The sequence below is a fragment of the Bos grunniens genome, chromosome 11 (assembly GCF_055505025.1).
Source record: "Bos grunniens cultivar Pamir isolate PY7600 chromosome 11, Bosgru_T2T1.0, whole genome shotgun sequence".
NCBI classification, from domain to species: domain Eukaryota; kingdom Metazoa; phylum Chordata; class Mammalia; order Artiodactyla; family Bovidae; genus Bos; species Bos grunniens.
This window is the reverse complement of record NC_141175.1, coordinates 77,844,303-77,868,948: the sequence shown is the minus strand read 5'-3', so window position 1 is coordinate 77,868,948 and position 24,646 is coordinate 77,844,303. Positions and strand designations below refer to the sequence as shown.

The following is a 24,646-nucleotide window of genomic DNA, read 5'->3' as shown; positions in this document are numbered from 1 at the left end:
GTGGTGCTCACCTGGAACTGTTTACAGGCATGTCCCTCCCCTCCCTTCATCTTCCGTTGCCCACCCAGCCATCATCACATGGAGCCCAGCAGTAGCAGGAAAATTTGAGTCAACAGAGCTCTTAGAGAGTGGTGGGGAAAAGGTGCAAAACCAGGCTGACCATGTTGTTAGAGTCCCTGGCCTCCCTCCTTCTGGAGGCCAGCTTCACCCCTGGGCTGTGCATCACCAAGCCAACCAATTCCCTTTGGCTAAGGTACTTTGAGTGCAGTTTCTGTTGCTTGTAACCAAAGGGTCCCTGGATGATTCATGCACAGATTTTGTTCTGAGCCAAAATGAAAACCCGTGACAACCAACTCCTAATGGGCCTCAGAAGAGACATAGGAGACTCGTGCTTCTGTTAATTATTCAGGCATCCACTATTTAAGGCAACTCTGACGTGCGATGTTGTGCAGCATCCTGAAGACCATAAATATGGCGTTGCATGTGTGGACTTGAGTAAAGTGGGGTTAGACCAGTAACACATGACTGCACCTCTTTCCCAGGCTGTAATTTGTGAGAGAGCAGTCGTTTCCCCACTGTTGTATTTGCACAGTATCCAGCGCATGGCTGCACTGGGCACTCATTTAGAATGAAATATATCCTTGCAAACATTTTTGCCTCTGGACCTCAGAATCTTAACCTCACCTTCCACATCTGTAAATTGAGGATCATAATAAGAGAGTTTAGCTAATGTACCTATCTATCTACTAATAATCAGAACCTTTTTGCTTTCAGATAAGAGAAAGTCGACCTATACCAGCTTATACAAAAAGAGTCATCTGAGGTTGGAGCTGCTGGAAGCTGGAGCAGTGTCGGCTGGCCACCCTCCCTCCCTCCCTCCTCCCTGCCTGTTTGGGTGTTGATCGTGTCCTCAGGTTCCTTCATGTGACAGGAGGACCCTGCCACCAACAAATAGTAACAGGGTCATCTCCTTGCATCTCTCAGTCCAGAGAAACGTCTCTCTCTTTCGGGTCCCAATGTAAAGTCCCAGGAAGGATTCCACTCACTTTGATTGAGGCAAAGTCTACCAGGGCAGCCCCCAGAACCATGTGGCATGGAGGAGGGGGTTTCTAGAGGACATGAGGGGCAGTACCCTGATGCGAGGAAATGAGGAAGGGATGTTGGGCTGAGGAAAGTGGCATGTGTCCACATCTTTACGGAGACTTGTGTGATCAAAAGAGGCATGGCTCGGGAGGCTGTCATACAGAGTGAAGTAAATCAGAAAGAGAAAAATATATTAACTCATATATGGAATCTGAAAAAATTGGTATAGACAATCTTATTTACAAAGCAGAAATAGGCACAGAGAACCAGTGTATGGATACCAAGGGGGAAAAGGCGGGGGAAGTGAACTGGGAGATTGGGATTGACATATATGCACTATTGGTACTAAGTATATAATAGATAACTAGAGAGAACAGACTATAGCTAAGGGAACTAGACTCAATGCTCTGGTGACTTAAATAGGAAAGAAATCCAAAAAATGGGGAGGAAAATATGTACACACAACTGATTCACTTTGCTATACAGTAGAAGCTAACACAACTATATTCCAATTTAAAAAAAGAGAGACATGGCACAGCCTCTGGCTCCTAGCAAGCCCTCAATAAGAGTCAGCTGCTGCTATAATGTCCGCAGAGTTGGGAGGGAGGGAGAGGAGGAGAAAGTGGAAGAAACGAGCAGCGAGGTGGCGACTGTGCGAATTGCACGCAGGCGGGGCGGGGGGGCCAGCCTGTGGCTGAAGGGTCAACATTGCAGCCTTCACCAGTCACCCTGGTCTGGCCTTTTATCTGCTCAGAGAGGTGCCTGGTACCCTGAGCCCCGTGAGTGAGCCTTGGCCTCTGAGGAGGAGGGGATCTGTGTGCTGAGACAGAACTGAAATCCCTGAACTCAGAACGGCCAGAGTTGGGAAAAATAATTCTCAAGTCTGGTAAATGATGCTGCATGGAGCGTGAAAGGAGGAAATGTTTCAGAAAATCATTTTCGAGGACCAAGAAGCCACTGAGCCTGGCTTGGTTTCCAAGTGGAAGTCAGCCTAAGAGAAGACACTAAACAGTACTCTGTTGACCTCAACTTGGGTGTCTGGGGGGCCCTGTGCCTCCTGTGCTAGGCTGCAGGGATGAGGGTCGGGGGAGGGCCAGTGAGCACCTGGCGTGCGCCACGCACTCTGCACACGTCATCTCATTTAACTTGCAGCAAATGTGTAACCTACACGGACACAGAAGTGGAGGCTTGGGGAAGGGACGTTGGTTGTCCCAGCCTCTGAGCTCACAAGTGATGGTTGTCACCATGCCTCCTCCCCCGTGAGCCGGCTCATGGAGAGGACTGCACCACCACCAGCAAGCTGGCCGACAGAGGTTGGTGAGGCCCGTGCTCTCCCGACTTACCTGCTAGTAAATACAGATTCGGAGAGTTGGAGGGCCTTGCTCAAACTCGCAGGACTGGTAAGTGGCAGAGCTGGGTCTTCTGTCTTTAAATCTGCAACACCAAACAACCCCACTGGCTGCATCGGCAGCATTCACTCAGCAATGTCTTTGCAGGAACTTAAAAAAAGCTTTATGTATTTATTTATTTGGCTGCGTTGGGTCCTCTTTGTGGCCCTCAGGATCCTCCATCTTCCTTTCAGCATTCAGACTCTTAGTTGCTGCGTGTGGGAATCTAGTTCCCTGACCAGGGAACAAACCCAGGCCCCCTGCCTTGGGAGCAAGGAGTCTTAACCACTGGACCACCAGAGAAGTCCCCTTTGCAGGAATTTTCCAGTCAAACTTCTGGTGGGTAGTGGCCTGCAGAGATTATGGGGTGTTGCATTCATCACGTTGACGGGTCCTTTGTTGTCCTTTGCGGCAACAAAATTTGTAAGATTTTCCTCTTTTCATCAGCTGAGAAATACAGCCCCACACTGTTTATCTGGCACTTTCGTAGGGAGATACTTTTCCCCTAATTCTTCCAGGGGTTGACTTAAGTCTGGACAGAACTCAGGTGGTGGGGAGAGGTTTTTAAGGAGGTGGAGGCTGGCTGCTGATGCTGCAAAGCCCTCACTTAATGGACTCTCGGGCAGACTGCTGTGTAGGGAATGCCTGGCCCGAGGCAGCTGTCTTTAATGTATCCATCATCTCCTCATTTAGCCTATTTTGTTGGTTTCAAAATCCCTCATGGACAGTCCAATTAAAAACTTGGAAGGAATTTGGACTCTGTACATTGTCCTCAGTGGAGCAACTGAGAGCTGAACACAGTAAAATGAAAGCTGAGACAAAGCCAGAGCCAAGTTAGGATAATGAGAACCTGAGGCGTCTTCTTTGTGCAGGAGGAAAAAGTCCTGGTCGTCTCCAATCGTTAGAGAAAGAGAAATGTTTTATCAAATTAGGCGTAATCCTGGCAATTGCCTTCTATGAGAGCGTGAAAAGAGGTCTGGGAGTGTTTAATCTCCCAACACTTTCTCTGTCCTTCCCTGAAGACAGTTTTCACTTTCTGCCAAGTTATTTATATCTTGGTCGTAATATTTAATTTTTGCTTCTAGATTGTATATTACTGTATCGACTTCAGTGGACAACTCACAGTGGCTTGTACTTAGAAGGTGTTCAAAAAATGATGTTCTATACATTTGTGGATGGGTAGATGATGGGTGTGTGGATGAGCAGATGAATAGTTGGGTGGGTAGATGGATAGGTAGATGGGTGGAGCAGTGGATGGCTGCATCAATGGATAAGCGGTTGGATGGATGGCCTCTAGGAAAAGTAGGATTTGTGGATTGATAAAGGGTGGTAAGGGAACTGAGTAGCTGTGCTAAATACTGTGATTGACACTTTATAGTATCATTTCACACCAATGCAGTAAGGTAGGTTTGTTTTTCTATTTCAAGATGTTGAAACTGATACTAAGAGAGGTTAAGGAATTCACTTAATGGGAACCTCATCTAGGTCGGTCTGAACAGAAAATGACACCACACTTGAAAGTCAACCCAGCACCAAGTAGACACCAAAAGCTGACTTTTGTGATGTTGTTTACTCAGAGCATTGACTCAGAAAGCAGGAGGATGTGGCTTAAAGTGGAGTAGGCCCAGGCTTGACTGAGGGTCTGCAGTAGGGGTTGAGGGAAGAGCTGCCCCTTCCCACCCAAAGGCCTGGATGTTATATTGCATCAGCCTCAGAAGACTGTGTCCCTCCCTGGTTTGAGAGGAGCCTGAAAGGTGTGGCCTTGACAGGCATGTCCTGGAATGCTGTTTGCTGAAAAAGGGGTGCCTGGGCCGCCTGACCCTGCCTAGCTTGTTCCTTCCCTCCCATGTCCTCCAGCCCTGCCTTCCCCCAGGCAGCAGACCACCCCCTTCTCAGTATTTATCCCACGGTGTAAAAGCAGAGAGCAGGTGTTGAGTGAATGGACAAGCCTCAGAGGAGGAGCGAGAAGAGACAGGAGCTGAGGGCTTCCTGGGAACAGCCCCAGGCCAGGGCTCGCTGGTGTCAGAGGAGCAGAGCTCAGAGGAGATGAGCCAGCAGGGAGCAAGTGGGCAGAGGGGTTTGGGAGCCCAGACTGGATTTGGTTCTGGAGACTGATCGGTGGTGACAGCCCAGCATGATTGTGGTTTGGCTCAGAAGCCTACTTCACCTTGGTTGTGGGCCTGTCCTCCCAGAAGCCTGGTTGGCCACCAAAGAGAACACATCAATCCCCTTGGGTCCTTGTTAGAGGAAGAGAGGGTCTGTGGGGCTGGGATCTGAGGCTGATTCTCCTGGGAGGGGGCCTGAAGCCAAGCCCAGCTGTGTTCCGTGCACTTCTGTTTTATTTATTTAGTATTTTATTTTTGGCTGTGCTGGGTCTTCGTTGCTGCACAGGTTTTTCTCTAGTTGTGGTGAGCAGGGCTACTCGTCTAGGGCTCATGGGCCTCCATAGTTGCAGCTCCTGGGCCCTGAGGACAGGCTCAGTAGTTGAGGCACACAGGCTTAACTGCTCTGTGGCTTGTGGGATCTTCCATCAGGATTGGAATCTGTTTCCCCTGCATTGGCAGGTGGATTCTTTACCACTGAGCCAGCAGAGAAGCCCTCCCAAGCTCCCCTTTCCCTTTTGGCCACTGGCCTCTGCTGGAATGACCCAGGCAGGAGGGGCTGCTTTCCAGTGAAGAGTGGGGCCGGGTGCAGGTGTGTGCAGTGAAGGGTGGGCTCAGCAGGCTGGGGTGCTCACACCTGCACTTTCCAAAGGCTTGGCCCTTGAGCTGCTCCTGGGAGAAAACCTCTGAGCCCTGGGAAGATCCTGCTGGATAGCAGTGTCTTTGTTCACCTGGGAGCTTGAGCCATGCTGCATAGTTTAACCTAATAATGTGGTTCAAAGTGATCGCCTGGGCCCTGAGCAGTGCGGTGTTGGTTTGCTCTCTGAGGAGACTGACGACTGAGTAGCTAAGGTCCATCTGTGGGTGCTCCCTGCCTGCGTGACTGACCCCTATGAAAACCCTGGACACCAAAGCTGGAGTGAGTTGCCCTTATTGGCAATACATTACATGTTGTCACATGTTGTTACTGGGAGAATTAAGTGCTGTTTCTGTGGTTCTGCTGGGAAAGGATGCCTGGGTGCTTGTGTGTGATTTTTCCTGGACTCTGTTCTATGTGCTTTTGTCCTTTACTGATTTATTTGTTTATTTGGCTGCCCTGGGTCTTAGTTGCAGCACGTGGGATCTTTAGTTGCGGTGTGTGGGATCTAGTTCCCTGACCAGTGATCAAACTGGAGTCCCTTGCATTGGGAGCACAGAGTCTTAGTCCTTTGCTGATTGTAATCTGTATTCTTTCACTGTACTAACCCACAACTGTGAGTATAGTAGCTTGTTTGAATTCTCTGCGTTCTTCTAGTAAGTCATTGATCCTAAGGGTGGTTCTGGGGGACCCCTGACAAAAGGTGCCTGGGCCTGAGCCTCATGTTTGTTTCAAAGATCCTACAGCAGATGCTCTTGCCAACTTTCAGCATCAGGAAGCTGGGAGTGGGGGGAAGTATTGTTTTTTCTTCAAGTGGCACCATTGGTGAAACTGGAGAAGAGATGCCTGATATCTCAACCCAGAGGCAGCTGCTGATTTGCCTGGGGGGTGCAGGTTTTCTTGAATGTCTCAGGTGGGGTGCTGGTCACTTCATTCTCTGGGAGCAGCAGGTAAGCACTGGTGGGGCTGGGCCCTGATGTGGCCGCTGGGGCAGATGTGGGTGGGGATTGATGATGGAGACGTGGGGAGTAAAGAGATTTTATACTTAACAGTTGTGCTGTTTCCAAGCTTTGTGTCTTTTTTATTCTTGCAAAAACCATATGGGATATGGGCTAACAATTTATTGATTGATTGACTGGTTTCTGACTGTGCTGGGTAGGTCTTTGTTGCTGCACAGGCTTTTCTGTCGCGGTGAGCAGGGGCTACTCTTTAGTTGTGGTGCACAGGCTTCTCCTCGCAGTGACTTCTCTTGTTGCAGAGCGTGGGCTCCAGCACGTGTGGGCTACAGTAACTGCAGCACATGGGCTCCGTAGTTGTGGCTCCTGGTTTCGAGAGCTCAGGCTCAGTAGTGGCGGTACACAGGCTTAGCTGCTCTGCGGCATGTGGGATCTTCCCAGACCAGGGATCAAACTCGTGTCTGCTGCATTGGCAGATGGATTCTTTACCACTGAGCCACCAGGGAAGCCCTATTTTGATTCTTTGACCAATGAAAAGGGAAATTCCTTGTTAGGGAGAATGGGGTGAGGCTAGAGGGGCTGGGGAGGGGCAGACCTTCCAAGTTTCTGGAACAGAGATGCTCTCTGGCTCTCTAGCCAGGAGAAATCTCCCTCTCACCACCCTCTTGCCCTAAGCTCTGGATGCTCAGGAAAGAATCTGGGGAAGTTGGAACATGGAAGAGGGAGACAGATTGAGAGACTCCTGTGAATGTTGGGGTGTTTGGTTAATAGAATTAGAAGCCGGGCTGGCAGAGACCCTGTCACATAAACATTCAGTCAACACAGGAGACTAAGCATTTGTTAGAAATAAAACAAGGGATGGCTGGAAATTTGTTTTTAAAGAGAAGGAGTATTAGGGCTTCTATTCAGCTTCTGTTCTCTGCAGCTTGAGTCAACAAGGCAGATCCCTGATGCCCTCCAATGGCCTTTCTGTGGCCTTTGTCTGTTTGGTAGAGCTTGCATCGCCTTCTACCAGGAGCCAAGGCTTTCCCTTCCCTCTGCTCCATCAGAATCTGGTCTCCGAGACAGGCTCCACTATCAGTCATTACGCTTTACTGTGAAAGGTTACTGTACTCACTCTCCCAGAGATGTATGCAAAGACTGAACTTTGCTATGAAAGTGGCCATTGCTGTAAAAGACCCCCTCAAGGAGCAAGGAAGGATTTAATTTGAGGTAAAATGACTGTTAGTGTTAGTCGTTCAGTCACGTCTGACTCTTTGCAACCCTGTGGACTGTAGCCTGCAAGGCTCCTCTGTCCGTGGGATGTCCCAGGCAAGAATACTGGAGGGGGTTGCCATTTCCTTCTGCAGAGGATCTTCCCGACCCAGGGATGGAACCCAGGTCTCCGACATTGCAGGCAGATTTTTACTGCTTGAGCCACCAGGGAAGGTTTTTTCAGTTGCAGGGTAAGGTAACCTAACTTCAGCCCACAGGCAAAGGCAGAATGATGGGCTCACAGTGGTGAAGAAAGATCTGGAGGAAGACCCGTAGGCACCAGGCCTCGGGGGGCACAGCAGGCTCAGGTGGGCACCTCGGTCTGCCTCTGCTTCCTCTGCACAGTGGCCTCCCTCCCCTCCTGTAGGCAGACCCTCCACATGGCTGAGGAAGGGCGTGATCATTGGCTGACAGGCCCTTGCATCTAACCCACCCACCTTGTAGCAGGCTGTCCTTACTGCAGAGGCTAGAAGGCTGAAAACAACACATCCCTGACTCTCGGGCAGCTACCAGTCTGGATAATGCATGTTAGGTGCACGTGCACAGATTTGAGAGGCAGATTGGAGGCGGAGCCCATGCTTCTGCTGTTTTCTGCCTGCAAGTGCGTGTGGTTAATGCAGCTGCAGAGCTGAAGTTTTCATTCCATTTAATTTAAATTCACTTACAATTAAAGAGGTGTGTGTGGCTGGTGGCTACTGCATTGGACATCACAGCTGTAAAGAAGAGGACAGACCAACAGGATGACCCGGAGCTCATGGAGGTTCTCACAGGGTTAGGGGTGTGTTGAGCCTGCAGCTTTCAGCAGGAAGCAGGCCCAACCTCAGTGGGGCACAGTTCCTTCTTTCCTGCATCCAGATGGCTGGTCCCACTCAGCCCAGTCAGTGGACAAAGAAGAACTGGGACAAACTGTCCAAGCTGGGTCGGGGAAACAGCTGAGGTTTGCTAAGGATGGTTCTTGATAGGAATCCCTGTGGCACTTTGACATTTCTCCTCCAGATCCTCAGAGTTGCAGGCTAAAAGCCAGCCCCTCATTTTGCTGACAATTGACCATAGAAAGGCTGGGAGGTCTGTTCACCACAGGCCAGAGAGACAGAAACCGGAGAGGCAGAAGTGAGCTCTCACACCAGGCATTCGTTGCCTTATGGTTACACCTTTCTTTAGTGATTCCACCAACATCTCTTCTGTGAACATTTCTCTTAAAGTGGAATCGGAAAGAGCCACAAATGTACTTTTCTTTGCCCAGACTCCACTTCTTACAATCAAGAAAGCTCTGTGCCAGCTCTAGGCCCAGGGGACTGCACACAGGTCCCTTCTCTTCCTACACACGGTTCCTTCTGCCTGGGACACCTCTACCCCTCAGCAGCCAGCTCATTAGGCCCCTCTTGCACTCAGCTTGGACAGCCTGCCTCTGGGAGGCTCCCCCAACTGCCTGGTGGGCTGGCTGCCTCTCCATGGGCGCTCCCGGCAGCCCAGACGGCCCACGGATGTGGAATGCTCATCCTGCAGAGCTGCCAGGCCCTCTCTGCTATCGGCCTCCCACAAGCCTGGAGTAAGGGCTGTGATGTCTTTCTCAGCCTGTGTCTCCAGACCCTAGCATGGCAAGAGGTTGCTGGCCCCAAACTAAACAAATGACCTATACCCTCCAATCTGGGACCTAAACGGGAAAAGTACCAAACTCCCAGGGTTAGTAGGAGATTGAGATAAACACACAAATCCCTTGTCCAAGAGCCTGGCTTGGCAAATATGTTATTTTCTTATCTTCTCATCAGGCTTACCTTGTAGCTCAGCTGATAAAGAATCTGCTTGCAATGTGGGAGATCTGGGTTTGATCCCTGGGTTGGGAAGATCCCCTAGAGAGGGGAACAGCTACCCACTCCAGTATTCTGGCCTGGAGAATTCCATGGACTGTATAGTCCGTGGGGTCGCAAAGAGTCTGACATGATTGAGCACCTCTCACTTTTCATCAGGAAAACAGAAAGGTAACTGACCATAGAAGGGAAGTGTTGGCAATCCATCCGGGATGGCTGGGTGGAGATCTATTGATCAAACGTCATAGGGATCTTAGGCCTTAGAGCTTGAAAGGAAGGTAAGGACCACTTCATGCAGCTGAAACACCCACCTGAGCTGATTATACAGCTGGGGAAAGAGGCCCAAAGACAGAGGAAGGCTGATGGGTGACCATGGGGCAGGCTCCTCCACTGCAACAGCTAGCTGGTAGGTCTCCGCTGGAAGCAGGGGAATGGGAAGGCCTCTTTCCAGAAACACCACAGGCTACAGTTTTGCAAAGTTGGGTATGATTCCTAGGCAGATCAGGAAATCAATTTAATAGCATTAAAACAAAACAAACCGGAATGGAAAATAGTACACTGTGTATCATTGCAGTTATAAGTAACTTTGGGGTTTGGGGGAGCCAGGGAGTGATTTTGTAGATTGAGGTGGGCAGGGCCTGTACTTGAGTGACCTATCAATTACTTCTCATCTCTAGAGCAAACTGAAGGATAAAGATAACCTGGGGAGGAGGCTGAGGAGGAGAGAGGAAGCCTCAGTGGAATTGGAGATGGTGATTAAAAAAGGGTAAAAAAGGAGAGGTTTGCAAAGGCATCATGGGCAGAAGAAATCATTTGGTTGCAGCCTTCACTCCAGTATTCTTGCCTGGAGAATCCCAAGGATGGAGGAACCTGGCGGGCTGCACTCCACGGGGTTGCAAAAAGTTGGACGTGACTGAGTGACTAATGCACTTTCTTTCCTAGCTGGCACCACAGAGGGCCTGCTGCAGAAGCCGTAGGAGCTCCCTGGTCTCTTATCATGAAATGCTTCTATAACGGTGATATTGTATATGTGGAGCATTTACACTTCAATGTTCCAAGCCTCCTAGGAGGTGTGGGGAGGGGTGAGATCATTATCTCATTTTGCAGGTGGGGAGACTGAGGATCTGAGAAAGCTGCCAGATGCAGAATGAGAATCCAGTCTTCCTAGCTTCTGAATGGGTGGCCTTTCCACCACACCACAATGCGAGCACTGTGTTTAGACAAGGTTTAAGGTTTAAGACGGTTGCCCTTCAGAATCACCCAGGCAGCTGCCAAAAAATTCCAAGGCCTGCCTGCTTCCCTCCTGCAACCATTGAAATCAGAATCGGGGCATGGGGCTGGGCTATCAGTATCTTTCAAAGCTCCCTTTGGAAAGCCTAGTGCACAGCTAGAACTGGAAACCTTGGGTGCAGTTGGGACTGTGTCCCCAGTGCTGGGTCCTCCTCACCCCTACCTTCTTTCCGGGCCTGGCTATCAGGTTCTACCCTGGCCCATTTGGCCAAGCTGCCTAAGATGTCTGTTGGTGCCCTTAGCTCACATGAATGTCACTGTTGTTTTCCAGAGTGACTCCCCCAGGACGCTGCCACCCAGGCCCAGTCCTCAGAGCCGATGTCTCTTGGGGCCCCCTGAGAGGAGGTGTGATCAGGGAGGTGGAGAGGCAGGCGGCTCTGACAGACAGAAAGCAAACAGCTCAAAGGGGTGGCAGGCTGCATTTTATTCATTGTTAATTTCAACACCCTTCAAACCCTGTCTTGGAGTGCTGCTCGAAAAAATAAATGTATTGTTTAAGAAATCCTGCAGACTGGCCCCGCATGCTCTAAGTCCCTCCTAAGAGAACAGGGAGCATAGAAAATGATCTGTAAAGCAAGGGGGGAGCTTCCCTTGGGAAGAGAGGGTGGAAGGGGGGACGGGGTTGGGGGTGGACGGGGAGGAGGCTGACAGCAAGGGGAAGGGGAGGGTCTTGGGTCAGGTTGATGCAGAAATCTCACCACTTCAGTGTGGAGCCTGACTGGGTGGGCACCTGGAGGTGTCAGAGCTGCTCCAGGGGCCAGAGTCCATGCTGATGGCCCTGTCCTTGGGGTCAGGAGTGCTGTCAGCAGCCCTCTCCTCCTCTCCCCCACCCCACGGAGTAGGGAGCCTTTGGCAGCACCAAGCAGCACATTTTCTAACAACTGTTCCAACAAAGAAATGAGCCCCAGCCAGTGCCTCTTCTGGACTCAGAAGTGCCTCAGCAGTCTGTCTGAATGTGCTTTCCAGACAGTGAGCACGTGCAATTGTGCTTTTTGTTTGTGAAAAATGTAAAAAGTTACAGTAAGATGGAGCCGTCTGGCCCATGGCTCCTACTGTGCCAGGTTGCTCCTCACCCACCTGGGAGGGGGTGCGCAGGAAGCAGGGCTCTGCTGGGAGGCCTGTCTGAGGGATGGAGGAGCCTGAGTACATTCAGCAGCTGTTTTCCAGGGTTTGGCTTGGGTTTGGTCGCTGGCTTCTGTGTAAAACACAGATTTGTGCAAAGTGTTCATGAAACTCCCCCAAGACAGGGAGGAATTTTCCAGGCCCTTGCAGATTTCTAAGGAGCTAAAAATGCAAAAATCCTTCTTCTTAAAGTAGCCCAGACTGGGATTTTTTTTTTTTTTGCTTTAGGGAAAGGGGCTAGTAGCTCTTTATAAAGCTGACACATGTGTATGTATGTATGTGTGCGTGTGTGTGTGTGCGCGTGCGTGCATGCGTGCATGAGGCTGCAATATGTGACACTTCTGGCAAAAGCCCAGGATTGCCTGGCTTTTTCCACAGTCTGAGGGCCTAAGGCTGCCTGAGCCTTCTGCCTCCTCTGCCAGACCCAGACAGAAGCACTAGCTTCAGACAGAGAACACAAGGGCTGGCCAGACTACTTGGTCTTCTTACTGAACACGGCACCAAGGCGTGCCCTTGCCTGCTCAGCTCTGAGAAGGCTGGGCTCCTGTCTAGGATTCTGGCCCCTGCGTGGCCACAGATGGGTGACAAGGGCTTCTTAGAGCCCATGCTGTCTTTATAGGAGCCTCACAGCCGCAGCACGAGAGGAGTGAGTGTGGGCCTAAGGTTAGGAAGCAACTCTTGGAGCCTGAGGGCACTGTGAGCTGCCAGCTGTGCGTCAGACCGGAGACCCCCCATGTGGTGGGAGCGGCCACAGCATCTAAGAGAATGGAGCACTTTCTTAGCTGGGGGTTCAGAAACCTGCACCAAACAAGGGGTCCCTAATAATGTCTATAACCCTGAAATGACAGGAGGACCCCATCCCAGCTTGTCAGGCGGGTCTAGTTCTCGATGCTCGCCCTCAAGCAGGATGTCAAACAAGCCCTTTAGCTCTGGGTCTAGGCTCCGACAATCCCACTGACCTTGCGAGTTTGGCTTTTCCAAGGGAAGCAGCCCCTGACATCTGGGGCACTGAGCCCTTTGGCCTGAGGTGAAAGACAATGTTTATTGAGAAGGGGGGAGTAGACTAAGGGAACATGAACAAAAGTACGTGCATGCCACTGAGCCCTGATCTGCTGCTATACACTAGAGGACTGGTGTTTCTCTGGGAGGTTACTGAGGAGGAAAGGTCCCTTTCCTGGCTCCCTTGAACGATGCTTTCAATTCCCTCAGAAGCGTGCTCAAGCTGTCTGCAACTGCCTCCTTCCAAAGCCAAAGCACAGGAAAAGAAGTGAAAACAGCTAAGGCTGCAGCATGAGCAACCCAGAAGAGACGTTAGGGAGCAGCGGTGACAGAGAAGACTGCCAAGGAAGGTGGCGAGCTTTTCTTCTCTGGAGGCAGATCCTGTTCCCTCTTGGGATGGGATTCTGTGCAGTCCTGTTCAAGGTCAGAGGATTGCTGGATGCCCCTTCTAGCCTGCCTGGCTCAAGCAGCCTTGATGACTGTGTCTTAAGTTCTCTGTGCTGTTCCTGGGGCTCACCTTTCTGGGTAGGCTGCTGTTTTGCCTGTTGTTAAGTCCTCGTGGTCTAGGTATCTCTGTCACGGGGCTGTCTGCTTTCCCTCTGGATGGCTCAGATCCCCAAGTTATTTCCCGTTGCCTAGGTGACATCTCTAATTGGATGCCTTTTAATCTTTCCTTCTTTTAAAGGGACAGACCTGAAACTTCATTTCTAGGTCCCATTAGAGGACTTCTGCCCTGAAAACATGTGTGCCTCTCTGAACATGTGGTCCCTTCAGTGTGACTGCAGCTGTCGCTCAGATGGAGGAAGGGGTGGCGGGGGTTGGGAAGGGTGGCTCATGGAGCCAGCCTAACTGATGTCACAGTGCATCCTGGAAGTGTTGGCTGTCTGGAAGCCTACCCTTCAGGAATTGGCTAGATTGACTTCTGTCCAGGACCGCTCCTCACTGGCTTCACCCCCAGATTAGGGTCTGTGTGTAAAAGCCAATTCAGATCCAAATTAGAAATGACCCCTCACCACTCAAAAAAGAAATGATCCCAAAGTAGCTGGAGAGTTGCTCAGATCTGAATTTGTCTTTTCCTTCTTGCCATGAACTGGAAGGGGCGAGGGGAGGCTGACATTCAAGCATGACTCTTAATGCTGTGTGTGTTGTTTGAGAGTTCCAGGCACATATGCTTCCTTCATTTCCAAGAAGGGAGATTTCACGGCTTTTGATGCCTCTCAGGCAGAGGGTGTGAGGTGTCCTAGTGCTTTTCTAAGACTTCCTGTCAGAAGCTGTATATGTATTGGTGGGTCACACTGTGTCTGACTAGACTCTGGTATTTATCCTTGGATCATCATCTTTTTAGATGAGAAAATGGGCCCATAGAGGATAGAGGATTGTTCCTTTATAGTCCGAGACCTTCATCTCTTCTATGAAGACTGGGCATTGGGCTTTCCTTCAGGTGGATGACTCCCTGTGAGGCAGAGGGTGAGTCTAGGAGAAACTGTCCTTCAGCTTGAGGATCATCCAGACCAAAACTTGAATCCCAAAACTGCTTCTTCCATCCACCAGCTCTCTCCCTCTGGCTTGCTTCCACTTCCAATACAGACTGTGTGTGTGGAAAAAAAACACATTCACCTGAGAATCAGAGACCAACAGGGCTCAGAATGGGATGTATCCCAAACACATCATGGGCTCTGGAGTCATGTTCTCTGTCACTTGCAGGATGGCTGCTTTGGTTCCCAGGGCTGCAGGCCCTGGTGCCCACCAATGCAGCTAGCAGAGCCCTGCTGCAGGGGAGGGGCAGCTGGAGGGGGTGCTCTGCACCCCTCAGGCTCTCTACAAGGGAAAAAAACGTTGAGAAAAAAAAATCCCCACCAACAAAGAAAAATCTTGTTTGAGAAGACTCAGATGTTCCTGGCTAACAACAAAAAGCATTCCCGTGGATGATGCTGGTGAAAGGAAGGAGAGTTGAGGGGATTCAGAGATGCGCCCTGAGCCACAGAGATCAGCCGGCTGAGGCAGAGCTGGGCTCCTTGTAGCCTGAATGAGCCCTGCAGACCACTCCAGGCTTTCCCTCCTTAAAGAGTTGGCCAGCTCCATGTTCTAAGTGGACTAACTCCAGGCTGAGAAAGGCCTCCTAAGCCCCTTACCATGGCAGTTCCCAGGTCTCTGGGAAATGCCACAGTCCGCAAGTTGGTGCTGTGTTTCATCTCATTGCATAATACTACACCATTCTCTGTGTGTAGCGGCTGTTCTATATATATACATCAGGAGGCAACATATGGCTCTCCCCACCCCCACCTGTCATAACTGTGACTATATCATTTCTGACGACCAGAAGGAAGCTGCTAGGCTGGGCCAGGATTCTAAATGCTGCAGAGGTAATTCGGAGCCATGGAAAGTTGCACCATATGCTTTGGGGTTGCCAGCTGCTTATGTGCATGGAGGCGGGGTTTAGTGCCAGTCTGCAAAACTCAGGGGCGGCACTCCCCTGGCTGCTGTGTGTACCAGGCGAGGGTCTGGGGTGCCACTTTTTCTCTCCCCAGAGGAGAATCTGCTGGGGACCACGGTTCTCCAAGAAGGGGACCCACAAGAATAACAGGCTCCCCCAAAACCTGCCCTTGATAACATCAGGCCTGGCCAAATAGTATTTCTTTTAAAAAAAAAAAATTTTTTTTTTGTTTCATTTTATTGGATAAAGGTTAAGAAAGCGCCAGCGTCTGAGAGGAGAGCAAACGCCGCCCGGCTGCACGCCAGCCTGCTTGAGGGTCCGTGGCGCGACAGGTTGCGCGTCTACCTGGAGGCGCTGGTCTCGGCCAGGCGGTTGTTCATGATGCCCAGCGCGCCCACGCCGCCCGAGAAGCCGTTCTGGCGCGTGTTGACGCACACGCTGCGCGGGTAGCCGTTGGCCGTCTCCGACAGCTGCTTCTGCAGCAGCGCCAGCGACACCTTGTTGGAGGCCGTGAGGTCGCGCATGGAGATGAGCTCTCCCGACAGGCGGCGGCCCTCGGCGTCGCTGTCGCGGGCCGCGGGGTCGGCGCCGAGTGCGGCCAGGCGGCGGCGCAGCCGGGAGCCCGGGGTGATGGCGTTGCGCCGGGCCAGGGGCGCGCCGGGCGCGGGGCAGCAGCGCGCGCAGCAGCGGCAGCTCAGCTTGCGCAGCATCCAGTTGAGCACCTGCTTGATGAGGATGGAGATGACGTTGAAGAGCGAGTAGATGCAGCACACGCCGAGCAGGATGAAGAGGAAGTTGCCCAGGCGGTAGAGCCCCTGGTTCCTGTAGGCGGCGTGCTGGCTGCTCACCAGGTCCCCGAAGCCGATAGTGCTGAAGGTGACGAAGCAGAAGTAGAGCGAGTCCACGTAGTCCCAGCCCTCCACGCTGGTGTACATGGCCGAGGCGCAGCAAGATAGCAGCACGGCGAACAGGCCCAGGATCAGCAGCACGTGGTACACCGAGGGCTTCCAGCCTGCCAGGCAGTCGGCCTCCGAGAGCGCGGAGCCGCGGCGGAAGGTGGCGGGCAGCAAGCCGCTTCGGCGCAGCTGGCGCTCCCGACAGGCGCGCATGATGAAGGCCAGCAGCGAGATGATGCGCTCCAGGAAGAGGTTGAAGAACAGGATGGTCCCGGCGCAGCCGAACAGCCCATAGGCGATGAGGAAGGCCTTCCCGCCCACCGTGGCGGGGGTGGTCATGCCGAAACCTGTGGGGACAGAGCAGGGGTCAGCGCGATCCTGGCTGGACAGGTGGTCCCCACCCGGCGCAGCACAGTTGTATCTAGGTGTTGACATGGCTCTTACCTGAGTGGCATCACTCAACTGGAGGAGAAACAGTGCCAAGACGTTTCTCTCCCTTGGTGGCACCAGATATGGTTCCTAAGTAAGTCTGGACAACCCCTAAACTGATGGAGGATACATGGCTCCTCTTCTGGGGGATCTATAAATCATGCCAGTGGTGAGAGAGTCACTAGGAAAGGCCCATCACAACACACAGAAGAGCTGCACAGGGGAAGATACTGAGATACCCACAACTCGCACGAGTGTCACCTGTTGTCTCGCCACTCAATCATTTTTTTAATGTACCAGTGGCACACTTGGGCCTTGCTAGGACAGAATTCCATAAAGGCTTCATTTGATAGAATCGCTGGGGACCAGATATATTGTATTTAGTCCAGCTAGCTATATTTGATGGTAGCTAAGGGAAAGGTTTCTGCCCAGCTGGGTCCTGTGCTGCTGTGTGTCTGGAGTGGCTTTTATTCTGAGAGGTCTGCTCTACGCCTGGGCAGCGGCTTAGTGCTTTGAACTCTTATAATTAAGTCTTGATTTACCCGCTTGTTCAAAGCACAGTCTTGAAGGGAGTTTCTTTATCGACTGATTGCTGCAGAAGGCTTGGCTTCCCGCCAGGGTGCTTGGCCCATGCTGGCCAGGGTCCTGCAGAGCGGCAGCTCTGCTCCTCCACTATGAGCTCTCAGCCAGCTGCCAGCTGTGATGTCTTTGTGGGACCCATGGCTACCTGACTCTGGTTACGGGAGGGTATGTTATCCCTTAGCATGAAGATCCACTGCTGCTTAGAGTCTGAGCTGAAAACACATCATCAGAGCAGCACGGTAGCACCTATCAAGACCTCTGCAGCTGAAGTTCAGGGGCATCCCTGTTTAAGGCATGCCCAAGGTCAAAAGGTCTACTTATGCCTTGTTAGTGGGGTAAGGCCAACTCTGGGAAAGGGGTGGCTTAACTATTTCCCTGAAAAACCTTGAAGTTAGTTTTTTCTTTTTTCTTTTTTTTAGAATGATCCCTTAAATGTGTATGCTAATCATTTTCTAGAATCCTTGGAGGAAATGCCCCATTGCCTGACATTGTCTTCATCTTATGCTTAATGACTCAATTTAGGAGAAAATCTTCTAGTGATACCTTTGTTGAGGAAGTTGGATTATATCCCTAGGTTCAGAATTTGGCTATAAGAGTGTGAAAAAAACCAAACTAGCAGTGTAACCAGGAGTTCAAAACGAGGGATTTTGCTACACTTTAAAGTCAAACTCAAGTTTCTGAATTCATAAAGAACTCAACTCTGAATCAGTATGACTATATGTGGAGTGGGAGTGTTTGTATTTGTCTCTGTGTGAATTTATTAAAAAATCCTATTAATAGATTGATAACCCAGGTGTCCACCAGCCTAACTAATTCATGGTCAATTCATACAAGAAAATACTATGCAGCAAAGAAAAAGCAAAGACCACTGCTACCTGCAACATGAATGAACCTCACAAAAAGAATGTTAAAAGAAACTGGACACAAAAAAAGTATTCCACTGGCATAAAATTCAAAGCCAGGCAAAACCAAACTACAGTATCTTTTTAGGGATGCATATTTGATTGGTAAAATTACAAGGGAAATTGAGATAAAAGTCAGAATTGGAGTTTGCTCTGGGGGTGGCAGGGCAGGGTGAATGGAAGGGGACCCAGGGAGACTCTGGAGTGCTGGAAATGATCTGTTGATCTGAGTGGTGGTTGCATGAGTGTTCATTGTATAATAACTTTTCAAACTATGTGTTTTTGGAGCTTTTTTACTCTCACGATAAGAAAAACCTCAAAATGCCTAGACAATTAGGAACTATGAGGGACCTTAATTCTGCTCTACCTGTCACTGTATAGATGAGGGAGCAGGGGTTGAGGGAACATGACCTACAGCTCATGGGGGACAGATGCCATACTTGTGTCCTGGCTTCTAGCTTGGTGCTGAGACCATCATACACAACACTGCTGCTACTCAGGAAGGGAAAACAACCCCTCTGGTTGGGGGAATCACTTGGCTAAATTCCTAAAGAAATGAAAAATGCTGAGCCTGGAATATTAATACTATGCCTAAGAGAATACTGAATGGGATTTTCCTGTTGTTTAGAATTTTCAGCTAAAAGTTTAGCGTGGCATGTAATACATTAGCCCTCATTCTAAAGAGAAGTTTTAAATATTTATTTATTTGGCTGTGCTGAGTCCAAGTTGTGACATGCAGGATCTAGTTCCCAGACCAGGGATCAAACCCGGGCCCCTTGCATCAGGAGCTTGGAGTCTTAGCCACTGAACCACCAGGGAAACCCATAAAGAGAAGTTTTAAATACGTCTACCTTTTATCTATTAAGTCAGCAAAATAGGGTGACCAGTAACCCTCACCACCCACTTCCAGGCTATACAGAAAGACTAGAAAGTACCCAGGGATAATGGGAGATGGCCTTGAAATAGCAGGGTGCTGTGGCATCCCCAAGTCAAGAGATGGTGGGGGGAGGATTGGTCAGGAGAATATCAGTCTACAGCAGGGGCAGCCTGGCAGCTTGTTTCCTGGTGGGTGCTGGCTGAACTGCAGACACTTGTCCACTCACCCTGGAGCACTGGAGCAGAGCATGGTGAGGGTTCTGGGAGAGTCAGAGGTGTCTCCTGGAATCTAACCCTGTGCCGGACAGTTCCCTGGGCCAAAGGTTGACTGGTGTAGCTCACACAGGCAGGGGCAGGAAGGGGGCACTAGTGGGAGCAGTCTGCTGCCCTGGCAGTCTCCTAGGGCATCCTGTGCCAGGGACGGGGGAGAGTGACAGGGGTCAAGTGAACTCTGCAGCCAAATCTGAAGAGACTGCCCAGGAGGGCTGCCTGCTGGATCATGGGGGCCTGAGGGGCAGAGGACAGGTGAGCATGCAGTGTAGTCATAGGAAGCACCACCCACTCAAGGAAAGGTGCAGGGTGGTGGTGCCTGTGTTTGGGGGGATCACCAAAGACCCATATGGGCTCCATGAAAAGGTATGCCTGTCCTAACAGTGGGTGTTGTGGTGCAGCCGTAAGGCCAACCCCTACCGGCTCATTCCTTTTCCAGCAAACACTGAGGACCTGGTTGGCAGGCCTTGTGCTAGGCTCAGGGCTTTGGTGGAAAACCAGACAGACACCCTCACAGATGACCTAGGCTGCCTTCTTAGAGGTTTTACACAGCTCCCCACTTGACCCTCTGCTGTCAGCGGCTCACCCCTGGACAGGGGCAGAGCTTTTCCCTGCTGCCTCCACTCAGGGGCTGGGCCAGACCTGGGCCTGAGGTCTCCTCGTGGCTATGACTCCAGGCCCCAAATGACGCCAAATGCATGGCTGGCTATGGCACTTTCTGCCGAAAATGAAGAGGACAGGCAGGTAGGAGGTTCCCTGACATCACAGAGGACACCCAACGCCAGGGTCCCTCTCACTGGCCTTTTCCTGAGGTCTGGCCCCCATGCCCACTTCACCTCCCTTTGCTTTCCTGCAGACCCACCGTCAGCTCAGCTCCAGAGGCAGGGTGGAGGGGGCACGGTCCACCCTCCTTCCCCATCAGCACCTAGAGGCTCAGAGCTCTGGGGGTGCTGAGGGCAGTAGGGTCATGCCTGGTGCTGCTGCCTAGCCAGATGTTCCCACGATGGAAGAACAGTCCCCCCAAACTCTTGGCAATCTGTGGGGAGCCAGGCTGGCTCTGGAGAAGGACCTTGAAGCTTCAGCCAGAGAAAAGGCAAACCCAACCACCCAGAGAATTCCCCCTTCCCCCACTCACACTCTGCAGAGGCGGAATCTGTCCCCGGGTTCGCACCAAGCCTGCTGTTTTGTTTATGCCACAATTGATCTGCCATCCCAGTTTGCAGAGAGCAGACACTTGGGGGCTTTATTATGCCACTTTGACAAAAGCTGTGAAGCTCATTCCCACAGTCTGTCTGGTGCCGCCTTCGCAAATGGGGCCCCAGTGACAGGGCCTCTGGAGTTCAGCTCTGAGAGCCTCGAAGTGAGATGGGGAGGCCAGCACTGATCTGTCTCAGGCCCTGGGTGCAGCCTCTGTGCTGGGCACTGGACATGTCCTCTCACCCGGTCCCCTCAACCATCCTGAGAGGGACGCATCATCAACCGCAACAGTGCAGGCAAGGGCATGGGCTGAGCAATATACTCAGCAAGTTACTGTTTGTAAGCGGCTGAACTGACTGTGCTGACCTTTTTTACTGCACCAAATGGGACATTTGGGTTCATCATCTGGGGCAACTTTTCCCACTAGCTCTGCAGTGTCATCTGGTGGAGGGGAAATATAATTTATAATCTAATCTGAGATACTTGACAGCAAATAATTACCCCAGGACAACAGGTGTAAGCCACAGCGAATCCAAGCAACTGGGACACATGATTAAAATGCAGATTCCAAGGCGGGTCCCACTCCAGAGACTTATTTAGAATGGCCCAGGACTCTGCATTTTAACAAATTGTCCCCTGATGATTCTAATGTGAATGGGCTAAAGCGCTTCCTTTAAGAAACAATATAATACTCTATCGTTGATGACCCTACTGGTTGGAATTGGCCCAATTTCAAATATTTTGGTTTAAATTCCCTAAACCTTTTTTTTTTTCAGCTTTATTGAGTTGTAGTTGACATATAAACCTGTAAGATATTTAAAATATACATCATAATGATTTGTTGGTTTAAATTTCAAGTAACATAAAACCCTTGTTGTGGACACTGCAGCTATCTCCTTTAACCATCACCCCACCCCCCACCCCTAAGTATAGCAGCCAAAGAACTGACCCAACAGCCAGGGGTGGGCTCCATTGCTGCTGCTGCTGCTGCTAAGTCGCTTCAGTCGTGTCCGACTCTGTGCGACCCCTGAGACGGCAGCCCACCAGGCCCCGCCGTCCCTGGGATTCTCTAGGCAAGAACATTGGAGTGGGCTGCCATTTCCTCCTCCAATGCATGAAAGTGAAAAGTGAAAGTGAAGTCGCTCAGTCGTGTCCAACTCTTAGCGACCCCATGGACTGCAGCCTACTAGGCTCCTCTGTCCATGGGATTTTCCAGGCAAGATACTGGAGTGGGGTGCCATTGCCTTCTCCCGTGGGCTCCATTAGTCTAGTCCAATCTGGAAAATCCAGTCCCTTACTATAACTGGTTGGAGGATGGATGGGCCTAAGCCAGTCAGTGTGGGGCATTTTCATGGCTACAGGGTTGGGCTCAGGGATGTGACCAATCAGATGAGAGGAGAGTTTCTCTGACAGTTTCTGGGTCAAATGCTTCTCACCTTTAAGAGTGCTGCCCTGGGTATGGAAGGAGGAGGAGGTGGCCCCAGAAGTGGCTGGTGGCCATCTGTGGCCATGAGGAGCCAGCTTAGATGAAGCTGACACTGCAGGAGCCTGAGTCACGGTATCCTGAAAGCCCTAATGAACTGTCCAGTCAAACGGCCCCATGAGTTTGGGAACCCCTTGGGAGTAGGGACCCTTATATCGGCAATTCGGAATTATAGATTATATAGGCTTCTCAGGTTTGAATCCTAGCTCCACTAGGATTTGTCCTTGAGCAAATTAATGTTTCTGTGCCTCCATTTTCTCATCTGTAAAGTGGAGATGATAATACTTGCATTTTTGTACTAAACTGAGTCAGTACATCTAAAACACTTAGGATAGTGCCCGGCTAGCACACTGTGCTGTGCTGTGCTCAGCCGTTTCAGTTGTGTCTGACTCTTTGCAACCCCGTGGACTGAAACCCGCCAGGGTCCTCTGTCCATGGGATTCTCCAGGCAAGAATACCGGAGTCAGTTGCCATGCCCTCTTCCAAGGGATCCTCCTGACTGAGAGATCGAACCAGTGTCTCCTGCATTGTAGGCAGATTCTTTACTGCTGAGCCACTGCAGAAGCCCTTGCCTAGCACATTAATAAGCGCTTATGAAGTCTTCTTTCTATTCTCCACAGTGGACAAGGGAATCATGTATAAATTAGGCACTGATAGTTACTTGTTATCGAATAACTGAAAATAAAAATTTCAAGAACCTCTCCAGGATGAGAGTTAAATATCAGGGAGAGTGAGAAAGCTGAGGTCAGGGGATCAATGGGCAGAGGAGGGGAAAAGACCCATTAGGACTCCCAGATAAACATGAATTTCAGATAAACAAATGAACTTTTTAGTGTAAGAACGTCCCAAACATTGCATGGGCCATATTTACACTAAAAAAAAAAAAAAAAGATTCGTTGTGTTTCTGAAATTCATATTTAACTGGGAGTTCTGTATTTTTATCTGCTAAATCTGGCAGCCCTACCCATGGCCTACTTGTCTGCTGGGCACACTCCTCTGGGAAGCATCTTCCAACATCCCCCTCTCCTGGGATCCTTCCTGAATGCTGGAGGAGGGGTAACAGGCTCACTTTAACACTCAAGGGGCCTAAAGCTCACACAGAGCTGGGCCTTGCCCAAGGCCAGGCCAGCAGCCGGGTTTTCCAGCACCTCTCCCTCTCCAAACAGGAAATAGTGGGAGTTGTGGGATGGGCTGTGGGGCAGAGGCTGGGGCAGCCTTCAGGCTGCTCTGTGGCTGGAGCTGACACTGACTTGGGGAGAAGGTAGGAAGCACATGGCCACACTCTGTGGAGGCGGGCTGGACACTTGAGAGGTGAGACTTAAGATTCACATAAGCCCCAGGTCTCAGAGAAGGCCAATGGTACCCCACTCCAGTACCCTTGCCTGGAAAATCCCATGGATGGAGGAGCCTGGTAGGCTGCAGTCCATGGGGTCGCAAAGAGTCGGACACGACTGAGCGACTTGACTTTCACTTTTCACTTTCATGCACTGGAGAAGGAAATGGCAACCCACTCCAGTATTCTTGCCTGGAGAATCCCAGAGATTGGGGAGCCTGGTGGGCTGCTGTCTATGGGGTTGCACAGAGTCGGACATGACTGAAGCGACTTAGCAGCAGTAGCAGCAGCAAGCCCCAGGTCTGGAACCTCGAGGCTGCCCATGTCATCCTTCTCCAAGTCCCTCTCCTGAGGAGGATAGCCGAGCAGCCTGGCCATACCTTCTGGGAGGGTTGAGAATGAAAGGAAGGCTGGAAGAAGTTATTAAAGCATTTAGTGAGGAGTGGAAACATGGGATATATGATAATTATATTATCACATAATAGCTGATATGTATTGAGCCCTTACTCTTTCTAAGCACTGTGCCAAAGCTTCATGTAAATCAATGCATCCATTCTCACAATTCAGTGAGGCACTGGGTGTCATTCATCCTAAGTCATAGCTATTTTCCTCAAGTTTTAACACCCCTGAAATCAGGATGCACCTTACAATTGATGACTTAGTTTATTTGGCAGCATTCAAAATTCTTAATAGTATACATTTTTGGTGCATCTATAATTGCTGGTGTCTTAGACTTGATGAACTACAGTGGGAATTATTTTCATTCCCATTTGTGAGATTAGTAAACTGAGTCACACTTAATAAAGGCACTTAGGTTAAATAACTTGCACAGATCACAGAGCAAGCAAGTGACAGAGCCCAGTGTGAAACCAGAGGAAGGAGTTTGTGATGCACTAAGAGTCAAACGCAGGAGAGTTCAGACAAAAGAGACGTAGGCTGCTTTTGGTTAGAGCAGCAGTTCTTAACTCTGGCTTCAAAGTGGAATCGCCTAGGAAATTTAAAATAGTCTCCAGAGCAGCTTAGGTCAGAAGCAGGGCTGGTATTCTGCAGCGACTGAGAGAGTCTTATGGAGGAAGAGGTATTCATGTTTAGTCTTGAAGTGTGGATGGGACTTCGAGAAGGAGGAAGTTAGAGACCTGGTGTGCCCTGCTGGGAGAGCGGTGTGCATGGGGCCAGAGTAAGCGGCTGGGTCCAGCCTGGCTGGCTCCCATGTGCAGCTTGCTGTCCGGCCCACAGACAGCGTTCAGGAACTCTTGCTGATGGAGTGGGTGAACCTGAGGCAGAAGGGGGAGGGCAAGGCTGGGGACCCTCCTGTCCACTTTGTACTCAGGCTGAACCTGCGGGAGCTCTGTGGCAGTGACAGTGTCACCTGACACCTCTAGAAGCTTCTCCGTCATCTGGGCATGGCATCCAGCAACATGTCTGGCCTTGTACAACAGAAACTCACAAACTCTGACACACTCGATTTCAGCTTTGGAGAAGGTGGTACCTCCCCCCAGCGCAGGAACCAGAGCCTGAAGCCAGCCCAGAGCGGATGTTGACATTCACTTGGGACAGCTGAGGACACGGTGGCCCCGTGAGGTGAAGGGACAGCAAGTTAGTGGT

At 50.8% G+C, this 24,646-nt stretch overlaps 1 protein-coding gene and 1 long non-coding RNA gene across 4 annotated transcripts in view; one reads left to right on the top strand and one right to left on the bottom strand.

Moving 5' to 3' along the window:
* The first annotated feature begins 126 nt into the window (after window positions 1-126).
* LOC147363352 (uncharacterized) lies at window positions 127-869 on the top strand. Its single transcript, XR_015137005.1, has 2 exons — window positions 127-253; window positions 775-869. It is a non-coding gene; the product is annotated as an uncharacterized LOC147363352 (long non-coding RNA).
* Window positions 870-12,663: 11,794 nt separating this feature from the next.
* Window positions 12,664-24,646, bottom strand: part of KCNK12 (potassium two pore domain channel subfamily K member 12) — a 90,374-nt gene continuing 78,391 nt past the window's right edge. For all 3 annotated transcript variants that reach the window (XM_086327086.1, XM_086327085.1, XM_086327087.1), the window contains one exon: window positions 12,664-16,316. In XM_086327086.1, the coding sequence (XP_086183212.1) occupies window positions 15,415-16,308 (894 nt within the window). In that variant the 5' untranslated portion in view covers window positions 16,309-16,316 and the 3' untranslated portion in view covers window positions 12,664-15,414. The remainder of the gene's footprint in view (window positions 16,317-24,646) is intronic.